Source organism: Salmo trutta, chromosome 24 (genome assembly GCF_901001165.1).
Source record: "Salmo trutta chromosome 24, fSalTru1.1, whole genome shotgun sequence".
NCBI lineage: Eukaryota > Metazoa > Chordata > Actinopteri > Salmoniformes > Salmonidae > Salmo > Salmo trutta.
Genome location: NC_042980.1, coordinates 2,635,513 through 2,662,179, shown reverse-complemented (window position 1 = coordinate 2,662,179; position 26,667 = coordinate 2,635,513). Strand labels below are relative to the sequence as shown.

The following is a 26,667-nucleotide window of genomic DNA, read 5'->3' as shown; positions in this document are numbered from 1 at the left end:
TTTTTAAATCACTGATGAATGATTTTGAGACTGATTCCCTGACCTGTCAATGTTTTTCATTTGCTGTTTTTGATTTTGTTATACTCTTTGAATTCTATAGTTTTTACTAGATTACTTGTAGTTTTTCATGTTGTTTGTCTGTAATTTTTGTAATGACTTAGGCTGCACTATCTTGGCCAGGACGCTCTTGAAAAAGAGATTTTAAATCTCAATGAGCCCTTCCTGGTTAAATAAAGGTTAAATAAATAAAATAATTACACCAGATATAACAGACTGACCCTAGCCCACCGGCACATAGCCTATTGCAGCACAGACACTGGAGGCTGAGACCGGGTGGGTCGGATCACAATGGCCCCGTCCAACGATACCCCAGGAAAGGGCCAAACGGGCAGGATATAACCCCACCCACTTTGTCAAAGCCCCGCCCCACACCACTAGAGGGATGTCAACAGACCACCAACATACTACCCTGAGACACGGCTGAGTATAGCCCACGAAGATGTCCTCCACAGCACGAGCCCGAGGGGGCGCAAAACCAGACAGGAAGATCACGTCTGTGACTCAAACCCACTCAAGTGACGAACCCTTCCTAGGGACGGCATGGAAGAGCACTAATAAGCCAGTCACAGAGGCAGAGAATCCAGCTGTTTGCTTTGAAGTTCTAGGGACAATAAGGAGGCCTGCGTCTTGTGACCGTAGCGTACGTGTAGGTATGTATGGCAGGACCAAATTGGAGAGATAGGTAGGTGCAAGCCCATGTAATGCTTTGTAGGTTAGCAGTAAAATGTAGGTTACTTGTCATGGTGGCAGGCCGGGAATGGCAGCATGGCGTCACTGGGGAGTCTTGCACCACTGCTGCTGCCCTAATTTATTATTCTTGTGCGCCTACACTATTCAGGCAAATGAAGTAAAAGCTGTTACAAATGTGTTTTGAGTACTGTTTTCAGAGCTGCAACTATTTTGATTATAAATCTGTCAGTTATTACTTTGATTATTCAATTTGTTAGAATTTTGTTTTTAAACTGTTTTGCTGCCTGAATATAGGCTGAGAGTTTTATCAAATATTGAAATGTTTACAGTGCATTACAGTGCAAATATCAACAACAGACAAACTCAAACTTGGTTATTTTGTGACAACTTCCATTAAAGTGTATTTCCACATGAGACAGGAGCAGTGTCAGCTCAAGACGATTTGGGACCCGAAGTGAGATTTGATTTCGGTGCCCCTCCGATAGAAGTTGATGGCCATGCTTTCCTGGGACACTCAAGTCTGGGACACTCATATCACTAACATTTGTCTTACCTCTCATTATTGAAGGTCTGCAAATAAGCCCTGAGGGGGTTCAAAAGGTGGAAGGGTTTCCAAATTGGATCAAATTCTCCACGGAGATTGGTGGTGATAGATGAAACCTTTCTCGCACAAGAGAAAGGTATAAAATTAGCCATTTTGTAGTAGTAACATTCATTATCTGGGCTTGGGAACTGAGAGATAATTTGTTGATATATTTCACTTATGGTAATCAGTTGCCTTTTTACATTACTCCTCAGTAGATACACTGATATGGATAAAAATAGAGAGCTTACCCATTCCATATACTGAATTTTTTTGTAAATACATCTCTGTATCTCTCGTGTGTGTGTGTATCTCTCGTCATTTCCGGTCACAACTTGTAGACTTGTTTACGTGCTGCTGTGCGTTTTGTTGCTAACCTTACTTTGCTACCTGCCAACTTTACGGTTTTTACTTTTTTAATTACCATTTATATTTTTTGTTTTTCCCTCACTCAACTTTTTTCATTCAACTTTTTCACTCCGGATGCTTTATCTGGACGTGGTTTGTCAGGACCTCCACCAGCCGAAGCTAAGTAGTAACATTAACATGATGCCTTCTAATTGCAGTCGCTGTACTCATAATATACAGGAGAACGATCGCCTTACGGCGAGGATAGCTGTGCTGCAAGCCCAGCTTCAGACGCAATCGTTAGGCAAGGGTCATTTAAGTGTAAGGAAAGGATGAAATAGAGTCTGTGCCACCCGTAAGTACAGATGGTAGTATAAATCCCCTCGCACAGTCCCCGCAGCCAGACAACTTTCTCATGGCTTCAGAAAGGAAATGCTGTAGGAATGCTTAACCGGTGTCGCTCATTCAGCCGACAGAAACGTTCAACCGGTTCTCCCCATTAAGCAGTGAGTTGGAGTCAGAGGCCGAGCCTTCTCTGGCCTCTACTCCTCCCGTTACGGGGTCTGAGACACTGAAGCCTCCCACCATTAGCTCTGACAAATTGAAAACCCTAGTCATTGGCGACTCCATTACTCGCAGTATTAGACTTAAAACGAATCATCCAGCGATCATACATTGTTTACCAGGGGGCAAGGCTACCGACGTTAAGGCTAATCTGAAGATGGTGCTGGCTAAAGCTAAAACTGGCAAGTGTAGGGATATTGTTATCCACGTCGGCACCAACAATGTTAGGATGAAACAGTCAGAGGTCACCAAGCGCAACATAGCTTCAGCGTGTAAATCAGCTAGAAAGATGTGTCGGCATCGAGTAATTGTCTCTGGCCCCCTCCCAAATAGGGGGAGTGATGAGCTCTACAGCAGAGTCTGCCCCTCCCAAAAGATAGAATTTGTAGATAATTGGCCCTCTTTCTGGGACTCACGCACAAACAGGACAAAGCCTGGCCTGTTCAGGAGTGACGGACTCCATCCTAGCTGGAGGGGTACTCTCATCTTATCTACGAACATAGACAGGGCTCTAACTCCCCTAGCTCCACAATGAAATAGGGTGCAGGCCAGGCAGCAGGCTGTTAGCCAGCCTGCCAGCTTAGTGGAGTCTGCCACTAGCACAGTCAGTGTAGTCAGCTCAGCTATCCCCATTGAGATTGTGTCTGTGCCTCGACCTAGGTTGGGTAAAACTAAACATGGCGGTGTTCGCCTTAGCAATCTCACTAGAATAAAGACCTCCTCCATTCCTGCCAATATTGAAAGAGATCGTGATACCTCACATCTCAAAATAGGACTACTTAATGTTAGATCCCTCACTTCAAAGGCAGTTATAGTCAATGAACTAATCACTGATCATAATCATGATGTGATTGGCCTGACAGAAACATGGCTTAAGCCTGATGAATTTATTGTGTTAAATGAGGCCTCACCTCCTGGTTACACTAGTGACCATACCCCCGTGCATCCCGCAAAGGCGGAGGTGTTGCTAACATTTACGATAGCAAATTTAAATGTCCAAAAAAAAATAATGACGTTTTCGTCTTTTGGGCTTCTAGTCATGAAATCTATGCAGCCTACTCAATCACTTTTTATAGCTACTGTTTACAGGCCTCCTGGGCCATATGCAGCGTTCCTCACTGAGTTCCCTGAATTCCTATCGGACATTGTAGTCATTGCAAATAATATTTACATTTTTGCTGACTTTAATATTCACATGGAAAAGTCCACAGACCCACTCCAAAAGGCTTTCGGAGCCATCATCGACTCAGTGGGTTTTGTCCAACATGTCTCTGGACCTACTCACTGCCACAGTCATACTCTGGACCTAGTTTTGTCCCATGGAATAAATGTTGTGGATCTTAATGTTTTTCCTCATAATCCTGGATTATCGGACCACCATTTTATTGCGTTTACAATTGCAACAAATAATCTGCTCAGACCCCAACCAAGGAAGATTAAAAGTCGTGCTATAAATTCTCAGACAACCCAAAGATTCCTTGATGCCCTTCCAGACTCCCTCTGCCTACCCAAGGACGTCAGAGGACAAGAATCAGTTAACCACCTAACCGAGGAACTCAATTTAACCTTGCACAATACCCTAGATGCAGTTGCACCCCTAAAAATTAAAAACATCTGTCATAAGAAACTAGCTCCCTGGTATACAGAAAATACACGAGCTCTGAAGCAAGCTTCCAGAAAATTGGAACGGAAATGGCGCCACACTAAACTGGAAGTCTTCCGACTAGCTTGGAAAGACAGTACCGTGCAGTATCGAAGAGCCCTCACTGCTGCACGATCATCCTATTTTTCCAACTTAATTGAGGAAAATAAGAACAATCCGAAATTTATTTTTGACACTGTCGCAAAGCTAACTAAAAAGCAGCATTCGCAAATGGAGGATGGCTTTCACTTCAGCAGTAATAAATTTATGAACTTCTTTGAGGAAAAGATCATGATCATTAGAAAGCAAATTACGGACTCCTCTTTAAATCTGGGTATTCCTCCAGGGCTCCATTGTCCTGAGTCTGCACAACTCTGCCAGGACCTAGGATCAAGGGAGATACTAAAGTGTTTTAGTACTATATCTCTTGACATAATGATGAAAATAATCATGGCCTCCAAACCCTCAAGCTGCATACTGGACCCTATTCCAACTAAACTACTGAAAGAGCTGCTTCCTGTGCTTGGCCCTCCTATGTTGAACATAATAAACGGCTCTCTATCCACCGGATGTGTACCAAGCTCACTAAAAGTGGCAGTAATAAAGCCTCTCTTGAAAAAGCCGAATCTTGACCCAGAAATTATAAAAAACTATCGGCCTATATCGAATCTTCCATTCCTCTCAAAAATGTTAGAAAAAGTTGTTGCGCAGCAACTCACTGCCTTCCTGAAGACAAACAATGTATACGAAACGCTTCAGTCTGGTTTTAGACCCCATCATAGCACTGAGACTGCACTTGTGAAGGTGGTAAATGACCTTTTAATGACGTCAGACCGAGGCTCTGCATCTGTCCTCATGCTCCTAGATCTTAGTGCCGCTTTTGATACCATCGATCACCACATTCTTTTGGAGAGATTGGAAACCCAAATTGGTCTACATGGACAAGTTCTGGCCTGGTTTAGATCTTATCTGTCGGAAAGATATCAGTTTGTCTCTGTGAATGGTTCGTCCTCTGACAAATCAATTGTAAATTTCGGTGTTCCTCAAGGTTCCGTTCTAGGACCACTATTGTTTTCACTATATATTTTACCTCTTGGGGATGTCATTCGAAAACATAATGTTAAATTTCACTGCTATGCGGACGACACACAGCTGTACATTTCAATGAAACATGGTGAAGCCCCAAAATTGCCCTCCCTAGAAGCCTGTGTTTCAGACATAAGGAAGTGGATGGCTGCAAATGTTCTACTTTTAAACTCGGACAAAACAGAGATGCTTGTCCTAGGTCCCAAGAAACAAAGAGATCTTCTGTTGAATCTGACAATTAATCTGGATGGTTGTACAGTCGTCTCAAATAAAACTGTGAAGGACCTCGGCGTTACTCTGGACCCTGATCTCTCTTTTGAAGGACATATCAAGACTGCTTCAAGGACAGCTTTTTTCCATCTACGTAACATTGCAAAAATCAGAAACTTTCTGTCCAAAAATGACGCAGAAAAATTAATCCATGCTTTTGTTACTTCTAGGCTCGACTACTGCAATGCTCTACTTTCCGGCTACCCGGATAAAGCACTAAACAAACTTCAGTTAGTGCTAAATACGGCTGCTAGAATCCTGACTAGAACCAAAAAATTTGATCATATTACTCCAGTGCTAGCCTCCCTACACTGGCTTCCTGATAAGGCAAGGGCTGATTTCAAGGTTTTACTGCTAACCTACAAAGCATTACATGGGCTTGCTCCTACCTATCTTTCCGATTTGGTCCTGCCGTACATACCTACACGTACGCTACGGTCACAAGACGCAGGCCTCCTAATTGTCCCTAGAATTTCTAAGCAAACGGCTGGAGGTAGGGCTTTCTCCTATAGAGCTCCATTTTTATGGAATGGTCTGCCTACCCATGTGAGAGACGCAGACTCAGTCTCAACCTTTAAGTCTTTACTGAAGACTTATCTCTTCAGTAGGTCCTATGATTAAGTATAGTCTGGCCCAGGAGTGTGAAGGTGAACGGAAAGGCTGGAGCAACGAACCGCCCTTGCTGTCTCTGCCTTGTCGGTTCCCCTCTTCCCACTGGGATTCTCTGCCTCTAACCCTTTTACAGGGGCTGAGTCACTGACTTACTGGTGTTCTTCCATGCCGTCCATGGGAGGGGTGCGTCACTTGAGTAGGTTGAGCCACTGACGTGGTCTTCCTGTCTGGGTTGGCGCCCCCCCCTTGGGTTGTGCCGTGGCGGAGATCTTTGTGGGCTATACTCGGCCTTGTCTTCGGACGGTAAGTTGGTGGTTGTAGATATCCCTCTAGTGGTGTGGGGGCTGTGCTTTGGCAAAGTGGGTGGGGTTATATCCTGCCTGTTTGGCCCTGTCCGGGGGTATCATCGGATGGGGCCACAGTGTCTTCTGATCCCTCCTGTCTCAGCCTCCAGTATTTATGCTGCAGTAGTTTATGTGTAAGGGGGCTAGGGTCAGTCTGTTAAATCTGGAGTATTTATCCTCTCTTATCCGGTGTCCTGTGTGAATTTAAGTATGCTCTCTCTAATTCTCTCTCTCTTTCTCTATTTTTCTCTCTTTCTTTCTCTCTTTCTCTCTTTCTCTCTTCCTTTCTCTCTTCCTTTCTCTCTCTCGGAGGAGGACCTGAGCCCTAGAACCATGCCTCAGGACTACCTGGCCTGATGACTCCTTGCTGTCCCCAGTCCACCTGGCCGCACTGCTGCTCCAGTTTCAACTGCTATGGAACCCTGACCTGTTCACCGGACGTGCTACCTGTCCCAGACCTGCTGTTTTCAACTCTCTAGAGACAGCAGTAGCGGTAGAGATACCCTGAATGATCGGTTATGAAATGCCAACTGACATTTACTCCTGAGGTGCTTACCTGTTGCACCCTCGACAACCACTATGATTATTATTATTTGACCCTGCTGGTCATCTATGAACATTTGAACATCTTGGCCATGTTCTGTTATAATCTCCACCCGGCACAGCCAGAAGTGGACTGGCCACCCCTCATAGTCTGGTTCCTCTCTAGGTTTCTTCCTTGCTGGCTGTTTGGGGTTTTAGGCTGTGTTTCTGTACAGCACTTTGTGACATCAGCTGATGTAAGAAGGGCTTTATAAATACATTTGATTCGATTTGTGCTCTTCGACACATCCTCAGTGATGTTTCCTAGGTCATGTTTCAGGTCTTTCAACATTATACAGCTTATCCCATCAGACCTTAGCTTATGTCATAAGTGACATTATGCTCGTTCCCATGGATTTACTGATCCCTGCTATTTCAAGGCACGACTAACCACTGGCCAACTTCCTGTCACAAATAAACAATATGCACTTGTTCCTATCTTTCAGTGCAATCGTGGAATGATGAGGCCAACGTGGAGAAGACAGGGTTGGGTGTTTGGGATGTTGGAGGTCAAACACAACAGACGGCGCCAGTTCTTAAAATGGTGGAAAACCGTACACAGGAAACTTTAATCCCTTTCATCAGACGACATGTGCGAAGAGGTTCCACCATTCTGAGTGACTGCTGGAAAGCATATGTCAGGTCTCTGAATAGTCTGGGTTACAATCACCAAACAGTCAACCACACAAACAACTTTGTGGATCCTCACACAAGATGTCACACACAACACATTGAAAGAGCATGCCAGACAATAAAGAGACAGGTCTGGAGGCTAAAAAAAAGTTTAAAGAAGCATCTCCATTTTATTGAGTGAATGTACTGGTTGGGTAAAGAAAATAATAAAGGAGTACTCTCTCAACTCTTCAAAGACATTCGATAAGTATATCAGCTGTAGGATTTTCACTCGTAGTATGCACCCCCTAGAGGAAATGTATTGTCAAGACCATTCCAAGCTGTAAGATCAGACATTGTTTGTCACATAAGTGTTATCTTTCAAAAAAAGAGCTTAACCTCTCTAGGGCAGGTGGCACCAAATCGTCCCACCTACGTAACAGCCAGTTGAATCCTGTGGCGTGATTTTCAAATACCTTAGAAATGCTATTACTTCAATTTCTCAAACATATTACTATTTTACAGCTATTTAAAGACAAGACTCTCGTTAATCTAACCACACTGTCCGATTTCAAAAAGGCTTTACAACGAAAACAAAACATTAGATTATGTCAGCAGAGTACCCAGCCAGAAATAATCAGACACCCATTTTTCAAGCTAGCATATAATGTCACATAAACCCAGAAGACAGCTAAATGCAGCACTAACCTTTGATGATCTTCATCAGATGACACACCTAGGACATTATGTTATACAATACATGCATGTTTTGTTCAATCAAGTTCATATTTATATCAAAAAACAGCTTTTTACATTAGCATGTGACGTTCAGAACTAGCATACCCCCCGCAAACTTCCGGGGAATTTACTAACAATTTACTAAATTACTCACGATAAACGTTCACAAAAAGCATATCAATTATTTTAAGAACTATAGATACAGAACTCCTCTATGCACTCGATATGTCCGATTTTAAAATAGCTTTTTGGTGAAAGCACATTTTGCAATATTCTAAGTACATAGCCCAGCCATCACGGGCTAGCTATTTAGACACCCAGCAAATTTAGCCTTCACCAAAATCAGATTTACTATAACAAAAATGTTATTACCTTTCCTGTTCTTCGTCAGAATGCACTCCCAGGACTTCTACTTCAATAACAAATGTTGGTTTGGTCCCAAATAATCCATCGTTATATCCAAACAGCGGCGTTTTGTTCGTGCGTTCACGACACTATCCGAAATGGTAAATAAGGGTCACGAGCATGGCGCATTTCGTGACAAAAAATGTCAAAATATTCCATTACCGTACTTCGAAGCATGTCAACCGCTGTTTAAAATCAATTTTTATGCAATTTATCTCGTAAAAAAGCGATAATATTCCAACCGGGAATATGTGTTTAGCTAAATAGAGGGAAAAAAAGACAGACGGGGGCGACCAGTGCACACGCCTAATGCCCATTGTCTACTGATCAGCCACTTGACAAAGGCGATAATGTGTTTCAGCCTGGGGCTGGAATGACGACATTCAGCTTTTTCCCGGGCTCTGAGAGCCTATGGGAGCCGTGGGAAGTGTCACGTTACCGCAGAGATCCTTTGTTTTGGAAAGAGATGTCAAAGAAAGCCAATAAATGGTCAGACAGGCCACTTCCTGTAAAGGAATCTCTCAGCTTTTTGCCTGCCATATGAGTTCTGTTATACTCACAGACACCATTCAAACAGTTTTAGAAACTTTAGGGTATATTCTATCCATATCTAATAAGTATATGCATAGTTACTGGGTAGGAGTAGTAACCAGATTAAATCGGGTACGTTTTTTATCCGGCCGTGTAAATACTGCCCCCTAGCCCAAACAGGTTAATGGGTCCCGTGTGGCTCAGTTGGTAGAGCATGGTGTTTGCAACGCCAGGGTTGTGGGTTCGATTACCACGGGGGACCAGTACGGAGAAAAAATGTATGAAATGTATGCATTCACTACTGTAAGTTGCTCTGGATAAGAGTGTCTGCTAAATGACGTAAATGTAAATGTGATGAACTATCCGAGTTGTAACTGAGACCTTTCCATTTCATTTCAATGTGAATAGAATACTTACAGATGAGTTGTTTGTTGCACAGTGCCTCAAAAAGGACATTCAGTTCCAAATATTTTGTGATTTTTATAAAATAATACATATAAACATCCAACCATCACTAATTTTAAGTGGGGTTGCATTTGTAAAAACATGCCAAATACTTGCCAGAAGGAGCCGGGAGTTCCCGGGACCGGGAACTTTGCTGCGTCAATTTAAATAGCGGTCAATACCGGCCCTTTAAATGCACGTAACCCCTGCAAGCTCTATTTTACTGAAAACAATAGAATCTAAACTTTTCATTTATATCAACCAATACGATGTCTTTGGAACTATGATACTACAGCAAATTAATGTGTTTCATTCTTTTGACAGAGTTATAAGCATGTTTTGTTGCTTTCTGTGATTTTTGGGGTCATTGTTCGATCAACAGGCTATGCACCAAGCCTCAAGAAAGTGTATTACCAAACTTCACCTACTATAATCAAAAACACGTTGTAACGTAGTAACTACATATTAATTACATGAGTAAATTAAGTGTGTTTCACTTTACACTAAGTTGCTTGTTCCTGTGTAGAAACGTTGTAGTTATGACACTTTTCTTTAAAATGACATAGTAATAACAAATGTTGATATACCCTGCAAAATGCTTAATAGTATTGAAAGAACATAGTAATTACACTTAAGGTTGCTGTAACAACATTTTTCCTAGATTGAGATGGATTCACATTGATCACAACTACAAGTACTGTATTGGGTGTCTGCCTAAGTTGTAGTAGAGTAACTACATAGTAATTACATGAGAAATTCACTTTACATTAAGTTGCTTGTTCCTGTGTAGAAACATTGTAGCTACGATACTATTCTTTAAACAGCATAATAATAACTGACATTTGGATATATCCTGTGAAATATGTGATTGCATTGAAAGTACAGTGTAATTACACTTACAGGTGCTGTAACAACATTTACTCTACATTGACGTGTATTTTCCCATTGATTGTAATAAAAAGGTTTACCCTACTGTGTTTCATTTTACTTAAAGCTGTTTGCTTATGAGTAGATTAACATTACATTATTTTGAACAACATTTAATTTACATTACACCTTTGAAGCCAGGGAAATAAACAATAAATCCTTTTTCAAAGGCAGGTACATAGTATTTACAGAATACTATGTATTCTCTTATTTACACCTACTCATATTTACACCTACTCATTCAGTTGTTTTGTGACAAGGTATTTAAATTTTTTTATTTAACCTTTATTTAACAAGGCAAGTCAGTTAAGAACAAAGTCTTATTTACAATAATGGCCTACACCGGCCAAACCCTAACCCGGATGACCCTGGGTCAATTGTGCGCCGCCATATGTGACTCCCAATCACGGCCGGGCGTGACACAGTCTGGAATCGAATCAGGGTCTGTAGTGATGCCTCTAGCACTGAGACGCAGTGCCTTAGGTTGCTTCGCCACTCCGGAGCAGTGGTATACGGACGATAGCCCTATTTGGTAAAAGACCAAGTCCATATTATGGCAAGAACAGCTCAAATAAGCAAAGAAAAACAACAGTCCATCATTACTTTAAGACATAAACGTCAGTCAATCAGAAAAAAAAGTTTCTTCAAGTGGAGTCTCAAAAACCATGAAGCGCTATGATGAAACTGGTTCTCACGAGGACCGCCACAGGAAAGGAAGACCCAGAGTTACCTCTGCTGCAGAGGATAAGTTCATTAGAGTTACCAGCCTCAGAAACTGCAGCCCAAATAAATGCGTCATAGAGTTCAAGTCACAGACACATCTCAACATTAACTGTTCAGAGGAATCAGGCCTTCATGGTCAAATTGCTGCAAAGAAACCACTACTAAAGGACACCAATAAGAAGAAGAGACTTGCTTGGGCAAAAGACAAGAGCAATGGACATTAGACCGGTAGAAGTCTGTCCTTTAGTCTGATGAGTCCAGATTTTTGATTTTTGGTTCCAACCACCGTATCTTTGTGAGACGTAGAGTCGGTGAACAGATGATCTCCGCATGTGTGGTTCCCACTATTAAGCATGGAAGAGGAGGTGTGATGGTGTGGGGGTGCTTTGCTGGTGACACTGTCTGTGATTTATTTTGAATTCAAGGCACACTTAACCAGCATGGCTACCACAGCATTCTGCAGCGATACGCCATCCCATCTGGTTTGCGCTTAGTGGGACTATCATTTGTTTTTCAACAGGACAATGATCCAACACACTTCCAGACTGTGTAAGGGCAATTTGACCAAGAAGGAGAGTGATGGGGTGCTGCATCAGATGACTTGGCCTCCACAATCACCTGACCTCAACCCAATTGAGATGGTTTGGGATGAGTTTTGTATTTGTATTTATGATGCCAAGGCAGCAGCTACTCTTCCGGGGGTCCAGCATAACTAAAGCAGTTTATACAATTCTAAAAACATTACAATACATTCACAGATTTCACAACACACTGTGTGCCCTCAGGCCCTTACTCCACCACTACCACATATCTACAGTACTAAATTCATGTGTATGTGTGTGTATTGTACGTATGCTATCGTGTGTGTGTGTGTCTGTGCCTATGTTTGTGTTGCTTCACAGTCACCGCTGTTCCATAAGGTGTTTTTTTTTATCTGTTTTTGAAAATCTAATTTTACCGCTTGCATCAGTTACTTGAAGTGGAATAGAGTTCCATGTAGCCATGGTTCTATGCAGTACTGTTCGCCTCCCATAGTCTGGTCTGGACTTGGGGACTGTGAAGAGACCTTTTGTGGCATGTCTTGTGGGGTATGTATGGGTGTCCGAGCTGTGTGCCAGTAGTTTAGATAGACAGCTCGGTGCATTCAACATGCCAATACCTCTCATAAATACAAGTAGTGATGAAGTCAGTCTATCCTCTACTTTGAGCCAGGAGAGATTGACATGCATATTATTAATATTAGCTCTCTGTGTACTTCCCAGGGCCATTTGGAAATTGCTCCCAAGGATGAACCAGATTTGTGAAGGTCTACAATTTATTTTCTGAGGTCTTGGCTGATTTCTTTTGATTTCCCCATGATGTCAAGCAAAGATGCACTGAAAAAAAGGTAGGAGGACCAAGGCACTCGTCATATAATTAATTAAAATGCCTTTATTTGTATGGCATGTTCAATAGAAACAAGGTTTTAATCCGACGCGTTTCAGCTACATGGCCTTTGTGAGGGAGTACAAAGAAATAATACAATGTCCTCTTTTGAACAACTTTTCAATCAATTTTGTAACCACTCCCTCTTCAAATTAGGGCTAATTGGAAAAGCTGTTCAAAAGAGGACATTGTATTATTTATTTGAACTCCCTGACAAAGGCCATGCAGCTGAAATGCGTCGGATTTTTAAAACCTTGTTTCTATTGAACATGCCATACAAATAAAGGCATTTTAATTAATTATATGAAGAGTGCCTTCCTTGGTCGTCCTTTCTTTTTGATGACCAATTCACCCCTTTACCAAAGAGCACCTTCTGTCTACCAAAATGTACTATAGTGTACCTTAGTAGCGCTTCCCTTCCTCCTCTTTCTACAAAGATGCACTGAGTTTGAAGGTAGGCCTTGAAATACATCCACAGGTACAGCTCCAATTGACAAAAATTATGTCCATTAGCCTATCAGAAGCTTCTAAAGCCATTACATCATTTTCTAGAATTTTCCAAGATGTTTAAAGGCACAGTCAACTTAGTGTATGTAAACCTCTGACCCACTGGAATTGTGATACAGTGAATTATAAGTAAAATAATCTGTCTGTAAACAATTGTTGGAAAAATTACTTGTGTCATGCACAAAGTAGATGTCCTAACCGACTTGCCAAAACTATAGTTTGTTAGCAAGAAATGTGTGGAGTGGTTGAAAACAAGTTTTAATGACTCCAACCTAAGTGTAATTGCAAAAGGGTTATCTAATGATCAATTAGCCTTTTAAAATGATAAACCTGTATTAGCTAACACAACGTGCCATTGGAACACAGGAGTGATGGTTGCTGATAATGGGCCTCTGTACGCCTATGTAGATATTCCATTAAAAAAATCAGCCGTTTCCAGCTGCAATAGTCATTTACAACATTCTGATCAATTTGATGATATTTTAATGGACAAAAAATTTACTTTTCTTTGAAAAACAAGGACATTTCTAAGTGACCCCAAACTTTTGAACGGTAGTGTATATCCAGACAAAGGTGTTTGAGTGTATATGGTGGGCATATTGGATTCCTTACATAGTTAAAGTAAACAAAAATGGTGTTGAGTACAGGTCATAAGTACAGTACACAAATCTGAAACATTTCTCATTAAAAATGTGTACGTATACAGTTGATTAAACCACCATTTAGTGGTAATATGGCAGTCATATTGGATTTTGAATGTCATATTGGATTTGGAGTGAAATCTAGGGGGCCCCCTAACGTAATTGCATGAGTAGGGGTTAAACATATAAAATCCACAGAGGAACATTTGGCTGGAAAAATGACAGTTTTCAGTGTCTGAGCCCACTTGTCTTATAGATGAATACAATAGCCACAACATTTTTTTGAAATGTACTTGGAAAGTTGTCTATTGGACAGTTACCGTACCAAAAAGTGAAGTTCATCATCATAATTCATCATAAATATTAATAGTTGATATTTCTATCTATTGTATCTGTGTGTTTACAGGTCTATATTTCCAAGCTGTATTAACATATCCTAATGTTGTTTATCTGTGTATGTAGGGCAGCTAACCGACGACTTGTATTCCACATTCTAGCAATATCAGAGCCTGGCAATACTCTGCACTGTTTTAGTTTAGGGGGTGCTTTAGAGCAAATTACAATAGCCACTCATCAAAAAACATGTTACTGCATTTATTTGTGTCAGGCATGACCATACAGAACTGATTTAGATCACAGATGACTTAAAAGTTACCAAAAGGAAAACCTGGTAAATATTTTTATACAACCATCTATTTCGTATATAGGAGACCTTAGAGATATGTTAAAATATGGTTGTGCTTTGTTATACCTCGGGTAGGGATATCTCAAAAACTAAAGCCCTGTTTGAGGATTGGTCACTAGCCTAGCAAACTGGAATATAACCAGATGAGGTTTGAGGAAGTGAAAATGAAATTTAGCTGTAGATTGCAGAGGCGTAGCCGTAGACCAATGAGCACGACTTCCGTGCTCCAGAACCCCTTACGTACAACGCCATCTATGTCCAGGGAACGTGAAACGAATATATCGGGAGGGGATTTCCACGCAAAGCACTTCCTTTACTTGTTTTGCTTTCGATCTGGACACTGAAATAGGCTAATAGTTTTCATTTTGGTACACAAAATCACACACTACACGGGGATAACTTTGCGACTGGCAAGAGGATCTGAAGTTGAATAGAACACTTTATCGCAGGTAACGTTTCCGCATGTTGTTTTTGCTGAAGAGTTATGTATCCATAGAATCATGAAGCGACAATGTAAACCCTAATCGAAAGTAATAGAACGTTGATCCGATCATGGGCAACCGACAATCCGACATGGAATGAAGTTTATTTTCACTTTTGGGTTGACATGTCAGCCAGCTTTCTGGTAAACTTGAACAGCTGTCAGTTTTGGCCACAGCGTGACTTTGCGAGACGGATGCAATGTATATTTGTTGCCAACTGTGGCGCATAGCGCACCAGAATGTCGACAAACCATTGAAGTAACCATTTATCGGTAGTTGTCTTTTACATTGTGTATGTTATTATCAGGCTCAGAAAGAAATTGGAACAAGCTTGGTTCTGGTAAAATACATGACTACTAGGCTACAACTGCAGGGTTGACTAAATAATAACTACAAGTTCGTTATTTTATTGGCTTAATGTTCTTAATATAATATGTATGATAAACCCAATATGCAAATATATTAAAGTAACATTCTCATAACCTGTTACAGTTTATTGGTTTAGGAGTTTGTTGCGTTTTGTTGGAGTGGACCTTGATCAGTAACGTGATTACTCTACTTGCAGCACTAACTAGAGGTCATGGTCATCACAAGCCTTATGTGCACCGTTAACCTATTTTCAAGATTCATTAACACCTTATTACACATCAACAGAGTACAGTTTGACATGTGATATAACACATCTGAACCTATTGTTGTGTGTTGTTGTGGCCCCTCTGTATTAGATGTGTTTTGGCACTGGGTTCTGCTCTGTATGAGATCAGATGTTGCTGATAAGCTCAGGGAGTTGTCATCCCCCAAATGGGCCAATTGGTCTCAGATGTTTTCTGATCTGTTGCTGTCTTCAGGAAGTGAAGTGAAGGGTTCATTCATTCAATTGACTGTTTATCTCCTCCTTGCTCTGTGTCTGCAGGCCACCATGCCAGTGGAGAGGATGCGAATGCGGCCATGGTTGGAGGAACAGATCAACTCTTGCCTAATTCCTGGGCTGAAATGGGTTAATAGAGTAAGTGAAATGTATCTTTATTGAGACACTGAGTTTGCCTTAGTATGGAAGTTCACCACATTCTAAGTTTACACTGTACCTGGTTTTCAAGCTTTGCTGAAGCAACAATTGTTACCAAACCCACCAACAAAGCCCCTCCATCATATAGGAACACAAACAGGTATGCACACATCTAAACAGCTAAACACCCTGCATCTTACTATATTATTGAACAACTTTTTTGAGTAGCACTTTATAATAACTCCACGTAATAAAGCATTTATAATGAATTAGTAAATAGTTTATTCATCATGTATTAATCATTACTCCATTCCTTAGATGTAATATACTGTAGGTCCTTATAAACCATTTACTAATCATTAGTTAAGTATTTTTGCATCACTTCATCTAAAGTGTGGGCTATTTATATTTTATAAATACTTCATAAATGTGGACATGCCATTGGTAGACACTCCAGCATTACCGGATCTTTCTTAAGGTCTCAAAATAGCCTAGAACATATCAATGGTAAAATAATAAGCACACATGACAGGATGTTAAAATAACTATGTCAAACATTTTATCTACAAAAACTGTTGTGAAGGAACTGTTGCAAGGACTTAAGGAAGAGTTCTAATGTGAATGTTTTGCTGATGTTGTCAACCTCACAAACACAAACTAATTATAAAACAGCGAGCTGTAGCCTACATACAACAACGAGCCAGACCGGACAGTTTTTCTTTAGCGGCTTTTTATTCCTTCATTACTACTGATATGTTATTGAGGTAGAAGTGTTACATGTATTATTTTCAGGTAGAAATGTTACTTTACAGTGCATTCGGGAAGTATTCAGACCCCTTCACTTTTTCCACATTTTGTTACGTTACTGCCTTATTCCAAAATGGATTAAATCCCCAGTCCACAATCTACACACAATACCCTATGATGACAAACCCTATGAGACTCTAAACTGAGACTCTAAACAGGTGCATCCTGTTTCCATTGATCATCCTTGATGTTTCTACAATTGGAGTCCACCTGTGGTAAATTCAATTGGTTGGGCATGATTTGGAAAGGCACACAGCTGTCTATATAAGGTCCCACAGATGTCAGAGCAAAAACCAAGCCATGAGTTCGAAGGAATTGTCCGTAGAGCTCCGAGTCAGGATTGTTTTGAGGCACAGATCTGGGGAAGGGTAGTAAAAAATGTCTGCAGCATTGAAGGTCCCCAAGAACACAGTGGCCTCCATCATTCTTAAACGGAAGAAATTTAGATCTACCAAGACTCTTCCTAGAGCTGGCCGCCTGGCCAAACTGAGCAATCTGGGGAGAAGGACCTTGGTCAGGAAGGTGATTAAGAACCCGAAGGTCACTCTGACAGAGCTCCAGAGTTCCTCTGTGGAGATGGGAGAACATGCAGTACTCCACCAATCATGCGTTTATGGTAGAGTGGCCAGACGAAAGCTACTCCTCAGTAAAAGGCACATGACAGCCAGCTTTGTTGTTTGCCAAAATAAATATAAAGGAATCTCAGACCATGAGAAACAAGATTCTCTGGTCTGATGAAACCAAGATTGAACTCTTTGGCATGAATGCCAAGCGTCACTTCTGAACAAAACCTGGCACCATCCCTACGGTGAAGCATGGTGGCATCACCATGATGTGCGGATGTTTATCAGTGGCAGGGACTGGGAGACTAGTCAGGATTGAGGGAAGAATGAACGGAGCAAAGTACAGAGAGATTCATGATGAAAACCTGGTCCAGAGCGCTCAGGACCTCAGACTAGGGTGAAGGTTTACCTTCCAACAGGACAATGACCCTAAGCACACAGCCAAGACAACGCAGGAGTGGTTTCGGGACAAGTCTCTGAATATCCTTGAGTGGCCCAGCCAGAGCCCAGACTTGAACCCGATCGAACATCTCTGGAGAGACCTGAAAATAGCTGTGCAGCGACGCTCCCCATCCAACCTGAAGAGCTTGAGAGGATCTTCAAAGAAGAATGGGAGAAACTCCCCAAATACAGGTGTGTCAAGCTTGTAGCGTCATACCCAAGATGAGTCAAGACTGTTAACGCTGCCAAAGGTGCTTCAACAAAGTAGTGAGTAAAGAGTCTGAATACTTATGTAAATGTGATACATCTTTTTTTATATATATATATACATTTGCAAAAAATTCTAAACTTGTTTTTGCTTTGTCATTATGGGGTATTGTGTGTAAATTGATGAGGAAAAAAACAATTTAATCAATTTTAGAATAAGGCTGTAACATAACAAAATGTGGAAAAAGTGAAAGGGTCTGAATATTTATAACCTTCAAATGCTTCCAGTGCTTCAGTCTTTTAAAAACAGTCTATTTTCACATATGACTGTTTGTCAGCACCTTTAATGGGCATTTAAAGGCAGTAACTCTTTAAGCGTAATAGGATAGTTCAGCGAAAGAATGTATTCAGATATTTGTTTCCGTACCTCGTAAGCAGTCTATGGACTCATCTTAATCTCTTGTGGAATGCGTAGGAATGTTTGCGTTTTCGTCCCTGATTATTTGGACGTGGGGAGATTAATCATGCAGCTGACCAAATTGCGCAAGATGTGTGCGATGTGTTAGCCAAGTCATAAATGTCTGAATCATTGTTGTAATGAACCTGCAGGAGAAGAGGATCTTCCAGATTCCATGGATGCATGCTGCAAGACATGGCTGGGATTTGGAAAAAGATGCTCCTTTATTCAAGAACTGGGCCATTCATACAGGTACAGTTATGAAAATGAAGTGATAAGAAATGGCCAACAATACACAGTATGTTACATTACCAATGCCACTGTTATGTGTTATGATCAGTGTTATGACTCAAGTTTATGCAGCAGCATAGCCTTTCCATAATAAGTAATTTTTTATATTCAGGAAAATACCAACTAGGGATCGACAAACCAGACCCGAAAACATGGAAGGCCAATTTCCGCTGTGCAATGAACTCTCTGCCTGATATTGAGGAGGTGAAAGACAAGAGCATCAAGAAGGGAACCCACGCTTTTAGGGTATACAAGATGCTGTCTGCGTCAGAGCGCCAGACCAAGAAAGGTAAGTGGTTGCCTCTCTAGCTCTGAGAGAACAATGATTGGGGCTCCCGAGTGGCGCAGTGGTCTAAGTCACTGCATCTCATTGGTAGACGCGACACTACAGACACCCTGGTTCAAATCCAACTGTATCACAACCGGCCGTGATTGGGAGTCCTATAGGGCGGTGCACAATTGGCCCAGCGTCGTCCAGGTTTGGCCGATGTAGGCCGTCATTGTAAATAAGAATTTGTTCTTAACTGACTTGCCTGGTTAAATAAATACATAAAATAAAATTGAATTAGAAATGGCAGAGACCGAATTAAAGATCAGCTTCCAGAGAGGATAACACTTATGGCTTTATGGTGTAGCTACTAGCCAAGTTCATTTCATATATAATATGTGCTGTAAGCACGGTTTTATATGTTATTAACACTTGATTACGTAGATGCACATTTGTTAATGTTGTAGATATTATTACATTACTGTTAATTAGCAATCAACAGTTTATCTACATGTTCTTCTCACTGAGGCGGTTGCATAGGCTTGAAATTGACACACTGAAATAGATTAATTTGTGTCCACCTTTTAACAGTGGAATGTCATGTTGATGTGTTTTCTAGGAAAGAAAAGGAGGGAAAAAGAGGGAAAAAATAAGGTAATAACTAGTGTGTGTTGACACAGAAGACCTTAGTGCATTACTATTCAATTTCACATTCAAACCATTCAAACCATTCTTTGAAATTGATCATTTTACTTGGCAAATGTAAAATGATATTAGCAAGCATGACAGACCTCCAGTCAGGATGGAAAGAGATGCCCACACCTCTCTGCTTCTGTCACCCCAGGAACAGGTGGAGCCCAGGTCCTCATCCATGGAGAGCATGAATGGGTCTGTTGAAGACCATGAAGTGGTGCAGGTAGAGGTGAAGGATGAAGTGAAAGAGGAGTACATTACAGACTGCACAGGTAAGAGCTTTGGCATCAGTGTCTGTGACCACTACACACATTTAATCAATTGAATTGATGTTGTGTGGTAGACCATTAAGAGAGCACATCAGGAGTAGTGACAAAGAATGTTATGAACGTGTATAGTAGTTACACACTTACTAATGTCTTATGAATATAGCTGTGAGTAAATTGCTTAGGCTTTCCACTGGAGGACAAATATATAACCAGGGATTATCTTGCGCTTCCTCAGAATATCTTCATCCGGGCAGTCGCAGCCCTGGGGATGACCAGCTGATCATCGATGACCTGCCATATGTGTGTCAGACCATCGAGGTGACCACGGAGAATGAGGAGCAGTCGGTCAGCTCCAGTCACCCGTACCCACTCCAGATCTCCCCTGTGTCCTCGTATGGAGGTCAGTCCACACCCCCTAAATCCTCCCACTCCATCCCAACCCATGCCCTAACACAACAGACGGGGTTGCTTGGAACTCACATCAGTACCCATTATAGGTGTTAATAATGGTATAATTCCTATAGTTCAGAGCAGCGATGAAAGAGATGTGAATGATTAGAATGTCACTACAATCACATGGTTATTCTAACGTACTCCAGGTGAATCATTTGATTGGTGATGGGAGGTACCACTATATTTTATAACACCATTGTATGCCTGCGACTTGTAAGGCACACTATCACCTCCATTTTAAAATGCCAAGTAAAATTGAAACATTTGAACCTTTATTTAGTCTAGATAGTATAGTACTGTGGTGTATTGCTTAATGTCTATGAGGGCAATAAGGCTTCCCTGTTGCAAGCCCAAGGCCAGGCCAGTGCTTGTTATCATAAACATGGCTACATCACCAGTGTCATTCAACCTGCTCATGGTATTACTGTAGAATAAGTTAATGTGTTGCTTGGGAGAAGCATTAACACAGAAAGATTTGAACTCAGAATATGAGCTTGTATTTATGCATATTTATACAGTTATTTCTGTATGTGTATGCTTAATATGATACTCTATATGGTTCAGTTGATATTGATCCGCCTGATGTGTTACATATAGTATGATACTGTACATATAACTACTCTACTATTCCTGCATGTTTAGTATTTGGTGAAGCATAACATGTGATCTCTACAATGATTTATGTACAGAAGTTCACTAGAGTTCATCACTGATGGTAGCAGATAAGCCTATTGTCATTTAACTTTTTTAACTCTGACATTCTTTCATATGCCCATCCTTCTCCAACCTGTTAGTCTGGAAATCCCTGAGTTATGGGTTTTCATGGTTGTTCTTTCTGTTCTGCTTTACAGAGAGTGACACCGACAGTGTGCACAGTGAAGAGGACTCTAAGGAGGTAAGGACACTGAACAATTGCGTTGTCCAATTGCATATCTGTATCAGAAGAAAAGCCCATCAGTCAAAAAATTGCCTCCTAACCATTATGTTAGCCAAATAATCATTCAAGACAGCTAGATTTATTTTGTAAGATTGGAAAGGTAGTAAAAATCATGCGCTGACACACAGAAGCCTTTGATTTTGAGCCTGTGTGCCTTTATGGAGTGCTTGCAGCACAAAGCGATAGCTTTGTTTTATGGTGCCATTGTAGCTGGCCTGTTCTCTAAGCCAAGGGAAGTGCACTTAGCTTGCAGAATTAGCTTATTCTAATAGGGCTGAGCGGCATGGCTGGGCCTGCCTGGGTACACAGACACATACTGTACAGACAGCTGAATCATTAACCCTGCCCGATCAAAAGATAAACAAACCTTCACTTGAAACCCACGATTTTGAGTTCATTACGTTAGCCAGTTCTACTGCTTTACAGTAGTAAGAGTACTGTAACTGTAGAATGGTGGTACTGTCCCTTTTACTTCTACCACTAGCCCAGCCCATACTGTCAGTTCCTGTTCTAAAGTGCTCTGACGTAAAGAAAGACAAAAAACAGAAGGCAGCTCTCTGGTGAATACCGGATTCACTTTTGTCTCCTGGCTAATGATTAAACCTCATTTCATGTTTTGAATTGTGCTCAAAACAAGCCCAATCACAAATCAAAGCACATACATACAGTTACAGAATTCAACAGAATAGCGTTCTTTATTTCTCAACCGTTGTGCCCTTTTGTGTTATAGTGTTCTATTGTTTGTAGTGTTCTAATACATAATGACATGCCCATTGGAGAAACAGAGAAAACTAGTATATAATGCCAAGCTATTTTCTTTGCCCTAGAAAGCCCTGGCTGTCAGCTACTTTCAAAAATGTGGGCAAGATGGCTATTGTGGTACTTGTAGAATATCTTGCTACATTGAGCTGGAAGAGGAAATTTGATGCTGCACACACGCACGGGTGTATGTGTCCGTGGGTGAAGAGGGGGGAGATGAGGTTCCTTAGTATAGATGAATCATGCAGCGCTCAACAGCAGGAAGAGCAGTTTACAAGCATGTTAGAAAGTATTAACACATACAGTGCTTATAAACATGTGCATGCCAATGTGTTCAAGTTGCAGTAATAGATTTTCATTGGTAAATATGCCACATGTTTTGCAAGATTTGCTATAGCTAGGTTTCCATCCAATTGGTGACATATTTATATGCGAAAATGCAAAAATCCGCATAAAGAAAACATGCACACAAAATTTTATTTTTCTCTTAAATTTTCATGGACTGAGTAAAAATCTAAAGTTCAACACACAATAAGATCCCACCATGTTGAATGAACAAATGATCTGTTGGCGTTTATAAAATTGTATCGAAACTTCCTATTTCCATCACACGGTATGACTTTACTCGCATGAAAACTGTGGATGGAAACGTGGTTAGTGTCAATGAAATTCCCTCTTCTAATGCTATCAATGATTTATGAAGATTCTACAAACAGTTAAGAAATATGCTAGTGGCCAAATCTATATTCGGATATATCCTGAAATAAGTGTTTGAATGGTTATGGCTGAATTAAACCCACCTTCACTGTGACTTGCAGCATCTTCATGGTGGGCTGTGGGGATCAAGTTTAGCTTCCTCTGTGCTGAGAGTACCATCGTGCTCACTACCCAGCATGGCCACTTTTGTCACTACTGGAAAGGTAACCAACTTCAAAGTCACCAGCACCAGGGACCCCATGCCTCTCATCAGCTACAACAACAGCCCCTGGAAAAGGGACATGCCAGCAGCCCAGCACCCTCCTTCAGAGCAGGCTTCCTCCAGCCAGGCCTCTGCTGCAGAGACCCGAGCCAGCGTTATCATGAAGACCTCAGACATCTCTAAGTCCTCTGTCAAGACCTGCTGAAGACCTGGCAGTGCAGTGACTCAAGATATGGGCCAGTCAGTGGCAGGCTTGGCGTGGAAAAGCCTTGATCACTGCTGGCCTTCTTGTTCGACCAGAGTGCCTGCTGGCCTTCTTGTTCGACCAGAGTGCCTACTCATAGGAATGACTCGGACATACAGTACAGTATAGGGGTATGGGGCTCTGTGAGCTGTAGAATATGGATCGATGCCCAAACTGAACCTCCCAAGATCTCAGGGCCTTTTAGATGCGATGGGAGGGAATTAATCTACAAACTGTGAAAATATTTGTTGGGCATCTCAACCCACTCTTCGCCCACTGTTAATAATGTACATACTAATTTGTCTGCTTAATGGCAAACCGCTTCTGCACCTTATGGAAAGCACTGACAGGGATGTGTCTGGCCACTCTGGGCTGTGTATGTGTGTACACTAACAGCAAAGCTGAAGCCATAGTAGAGGCCTTGCTTATCTATGGCTCACTTTGCAACCTTGTCTTTGGCCTTCAAGGAGAAGCCATCCATAGGATAAAAGGATGAAGTGAATAAATGCACTTGGTAATTTATCTAGATGCCTTTTAAGGCACTCTCTTTTAAGCACTTATATATATATATATATAGTACATTTTAATCTAGGGTGGACAATTATACAATTTGTATATTTTTTCCCCCAAAATGAAAGATTTCTGATTATTTGTTAGATTACTTTTTTTATTGTTATTTACATGACACATGAGGAAAATATATATTCTCCATCAACATGTCTGCATTTGTGACATCTACTGTATGTGAAATTGTATATGCTTGTAGCTTACTGTATGTGTGTGTGTGTATATACATTACCAGTCAAAAGTTTGGACACACCTGCTCATTCAAGGGTTTGTCTTTATTTTAATTTTTTTCTACATTATAGAATAATAGTGAAGACATCAAAACTATGAAATAACACATATGGAATCATGTAGTAACCAAAACAGTGTTAAACAAATCAAAATATATTTTATATTTGAGATTCTTCAAAGAAGACCCTTTGCCTTGATGACAGCTTTGCACACTCTTGGCATTCTCTCAACCAGCTTAATCTGGAATGCTTTTCCAACAGTCTTGTCGGAGTTCCTACATATGCTGAACACTTTTTGCCTGCTTTTCCTTCACTCAGCGGTCCAACTCATCCCAAACCATCTCAATTGGGTTGAGGTCGGGTGATTGTGGAAGCCAGGTCATCTGATGCAGCACTCCATCACTCTCCTTCTTGGTCAAATAGCCCTTACACAGCATGGAGGTGTGTTGGATCATTGTCCTGTTGAAAAACAAATGATAGTCCCACTAAGTGCAAATCAGATGGGATTGAGTATCACTGCAGAATGCTGTGGTAGCCATGCTGGATAAGTGTGCCTTGAATTCTAAATAAATCACAGACAGTGGCACCAGCAAAGCCCCCCCACATTATCACACCTCCTCCTCCATGCTTCACGGTGGGAACTACACATGCAGAGACCATCTACTCTCCGCATCACCTACTCTGCGTCTCACAAAGACATGGCGGTTGGAACCAAAAATCTCAAATTTGGACTCATCAGACCAAAGGACAGATATCCACGGTCTAATGTCCATTGCTCGTGTTTCTTGGCCCAAGCAAGTCTCTTATTATTATTGGTGTCCTTTAGTAGTGGTTTCTTTGCAGCAATTTGACCATGAAGGCCTGATTCATGCAGTCTCCTCTGAACAGTTGATGTTGAGATGTGTCTGTGACTTGAACTCTGTGAAGCATTTATTTCGGCTGCAATTTTTTAGTCTGGTAACTCTAATTAACTTATCCTCTGCAGCAGAGGTAACTCTCTGGGTCTTCCTTTCTTGTGGCGGTCCTCATGAGAGACAGTTTTTGTGACTGCACTTGATGGTTTTTGTGACTGCACTTGAAGAAACTTTCAAAGTTCTTGACATTTTCTGGATTGACTGACCTTCATGTCTTAAAGGAAAGATGGATTGTCATTTCTCTTTGCTTATTTGAGCTGTTTTTGCCATAATATGGACTTGGTCTTTTACCAAATAGGGCTATCTTCTGTATACCACCCCTACCTTGACACAACACAACTGATTGGCTCAAACACAATGCACACCTGTTAATTGAAATGCATTCCAGGTGACTACCTCATGAAGCTTGTTGAGTGAATGCCAAGAGTATACAAAGCTGTCATCAAGGCAACTAGTGGCTACTTTGAAGAATCTCAAATAATAAAATATATTTTGATTTGTTTAACACTTTTTTTGGTTACTACATGTGTTATTTCATAGTTTTGATGTCTCCACTATTATTCTACAATGTAGAACATAGTAAAAATAAAGAAAACCCCTGGAATGAGTAGGTGTGCCCAAACTTTTGACTGGTACTGTATGTAATTGTGTGTTTTAAATTAGTTGCTATACATTTACACACGTTTGAGTGTGTCACTGCACATTCAGGGGCAACTCTTAATCCTGTGGATAAACATGCAAATCTTAATAAAAATATTGTTTTGTAATCCTGTTGTACTACAATGTTGTAATATTTCCAATATTACACCATAGACTGTTTTTCAAGTTTCAATACAGTGACACAGATTAACAGAGGTCAGCAATGTCCTATAATTTAAGACCACATGTGTGAAACATTTACGCTGTTGTTTGATTCAGCTGTTGGGATTCAGGAGAGATTTGTTTCATTGTTGTTCTGCTCCTACTGTCCTCACTCAACTCTTGAAGTCAGATCTTTACTAAGAAAATAGTCCCAACGGTGAGTGTTTTGCCACTCATAGTATTACTTGTTTGAACAGGAATGAATGCAGTGATATTCAAGCTATTGCATAATGGCTCTGCAAAAGCATTATTATCCTTGCACAAATACTAGTGATTGTGAAATAAAACATTCTTAGTATTTTTCCCCCCAGTTTCCTCATAACAATCCTCCTTTCAGATTCTATTGAAAAACAAAGGAGGGTAGTTGTTGAGCTCCAGTCCTCTGCAGCACACAGTAATCCCACATGGGCCTGCTTTGGCTCATGCTCAAGCTGCCTTTTTGGTTTTGGTTGCTGTTCTTAACCGCTCAACTTCCTGTTTGCGCCTGAACACAGCCAATTGGTGCCTGGGTTGCTGTGACACCTATACACCAGATATGCCATTAGTCAATCCCAGAGTAAACAAAGTCTCAACCTCTCCCTCAGGATAGTCCAGAGCACATTATAACAGCTTGAAAATGCCAAGCAATATGAAAAGTCATTGAAGTTATTGCACATGTGTTAGAGGACTAGCCCGTCAGACATCTCCAAATCTTACATGATGCAATACATTATATTTTCATTTACCATATATTTTAATTTAGTTTAGACTCATTCAAGTCCTGGTTTGGTTGAATAGTCGTTGTACAAATGTAAATGGTCAAGTTCATGACATTACTGTAGTTTTCACGCAAGTCTGAATACATTGCACCAGCTAGTGGCTGTAGTAATAACTAGAATGT

The 26,667-nt window shown here is 41.0% G+C and overlaps 1 protein-coding gene across 2 annotated transcripts; it reads left to right on the top strand.

Moving 5' to 3' along the window:
• Positions 1–14,660: 14,660 nt before the first annotated feature.
• LOC115160593 (interferon regulatory factor 2) lies at positions 14,661–24,042 on the top strand. Of its 2 annotated transcripts, XM_029710783.1 has the most exons (9): positions 14,661–14,868; positions 15,815–15,907; positions 18,535–18,634; positions 18,786–18,962; positions 19,561–19,595; positions 19,786–19,906; positions 20,139–20,303; positions 21,208–21,251; positions 22,871–24,042. In XM_029710783.1, the coding sequence occupies exons 2-9, from the start codon at positions 15,821–15,823 to the stop codon at positions 23,174–23,176; spliced, it is 1,035 nt and encodes a 344-aa protein (XP_029566643.1). In that variant the 5' UTR covers positions 14,661–14,868; positions 15,815–15,820; the 3' UTR covers positions 23,177–24,042. The 2 variants fall into 2 exon arrangements, with proteins under 2 accessions (XP_029566643.1, XP_029566644.1); XM_029710784.1 differs by lacking the exons at positions 14,661–14,868; positions 15,815–15,907 and adding an exon at positions 17,938–17,985.
• Positions 24,043–26,667: the final 2,625 nt, after the last annotated feature.

Excerpts from the sequence above, each read along its gene's own strand:
- LOC115160593 (XM_029710783.1), top strand. The coding sequence starts at position 15,821 with ATGCCAGTGGAGAGGATGCGAATGCGGCCATGGTTGGAGGAACAGATC. Across the intron at positions 15,908-18,534 it reads GGCTGAAATGGGTTAATAGA|GAGAAGAGGATCTTCCAGAT; the intron begins GTAAGTGAAATG and ends ATGAACCTGCAG. Across the intron at positions 18,963-19,560 it reads AGAGCGCCAGACCAAGAAAG|GAAAGAAAAGGAGGGAAAAA; the intron begins GTAAGTGGTTGC and ends TGTGTTTTCTAG.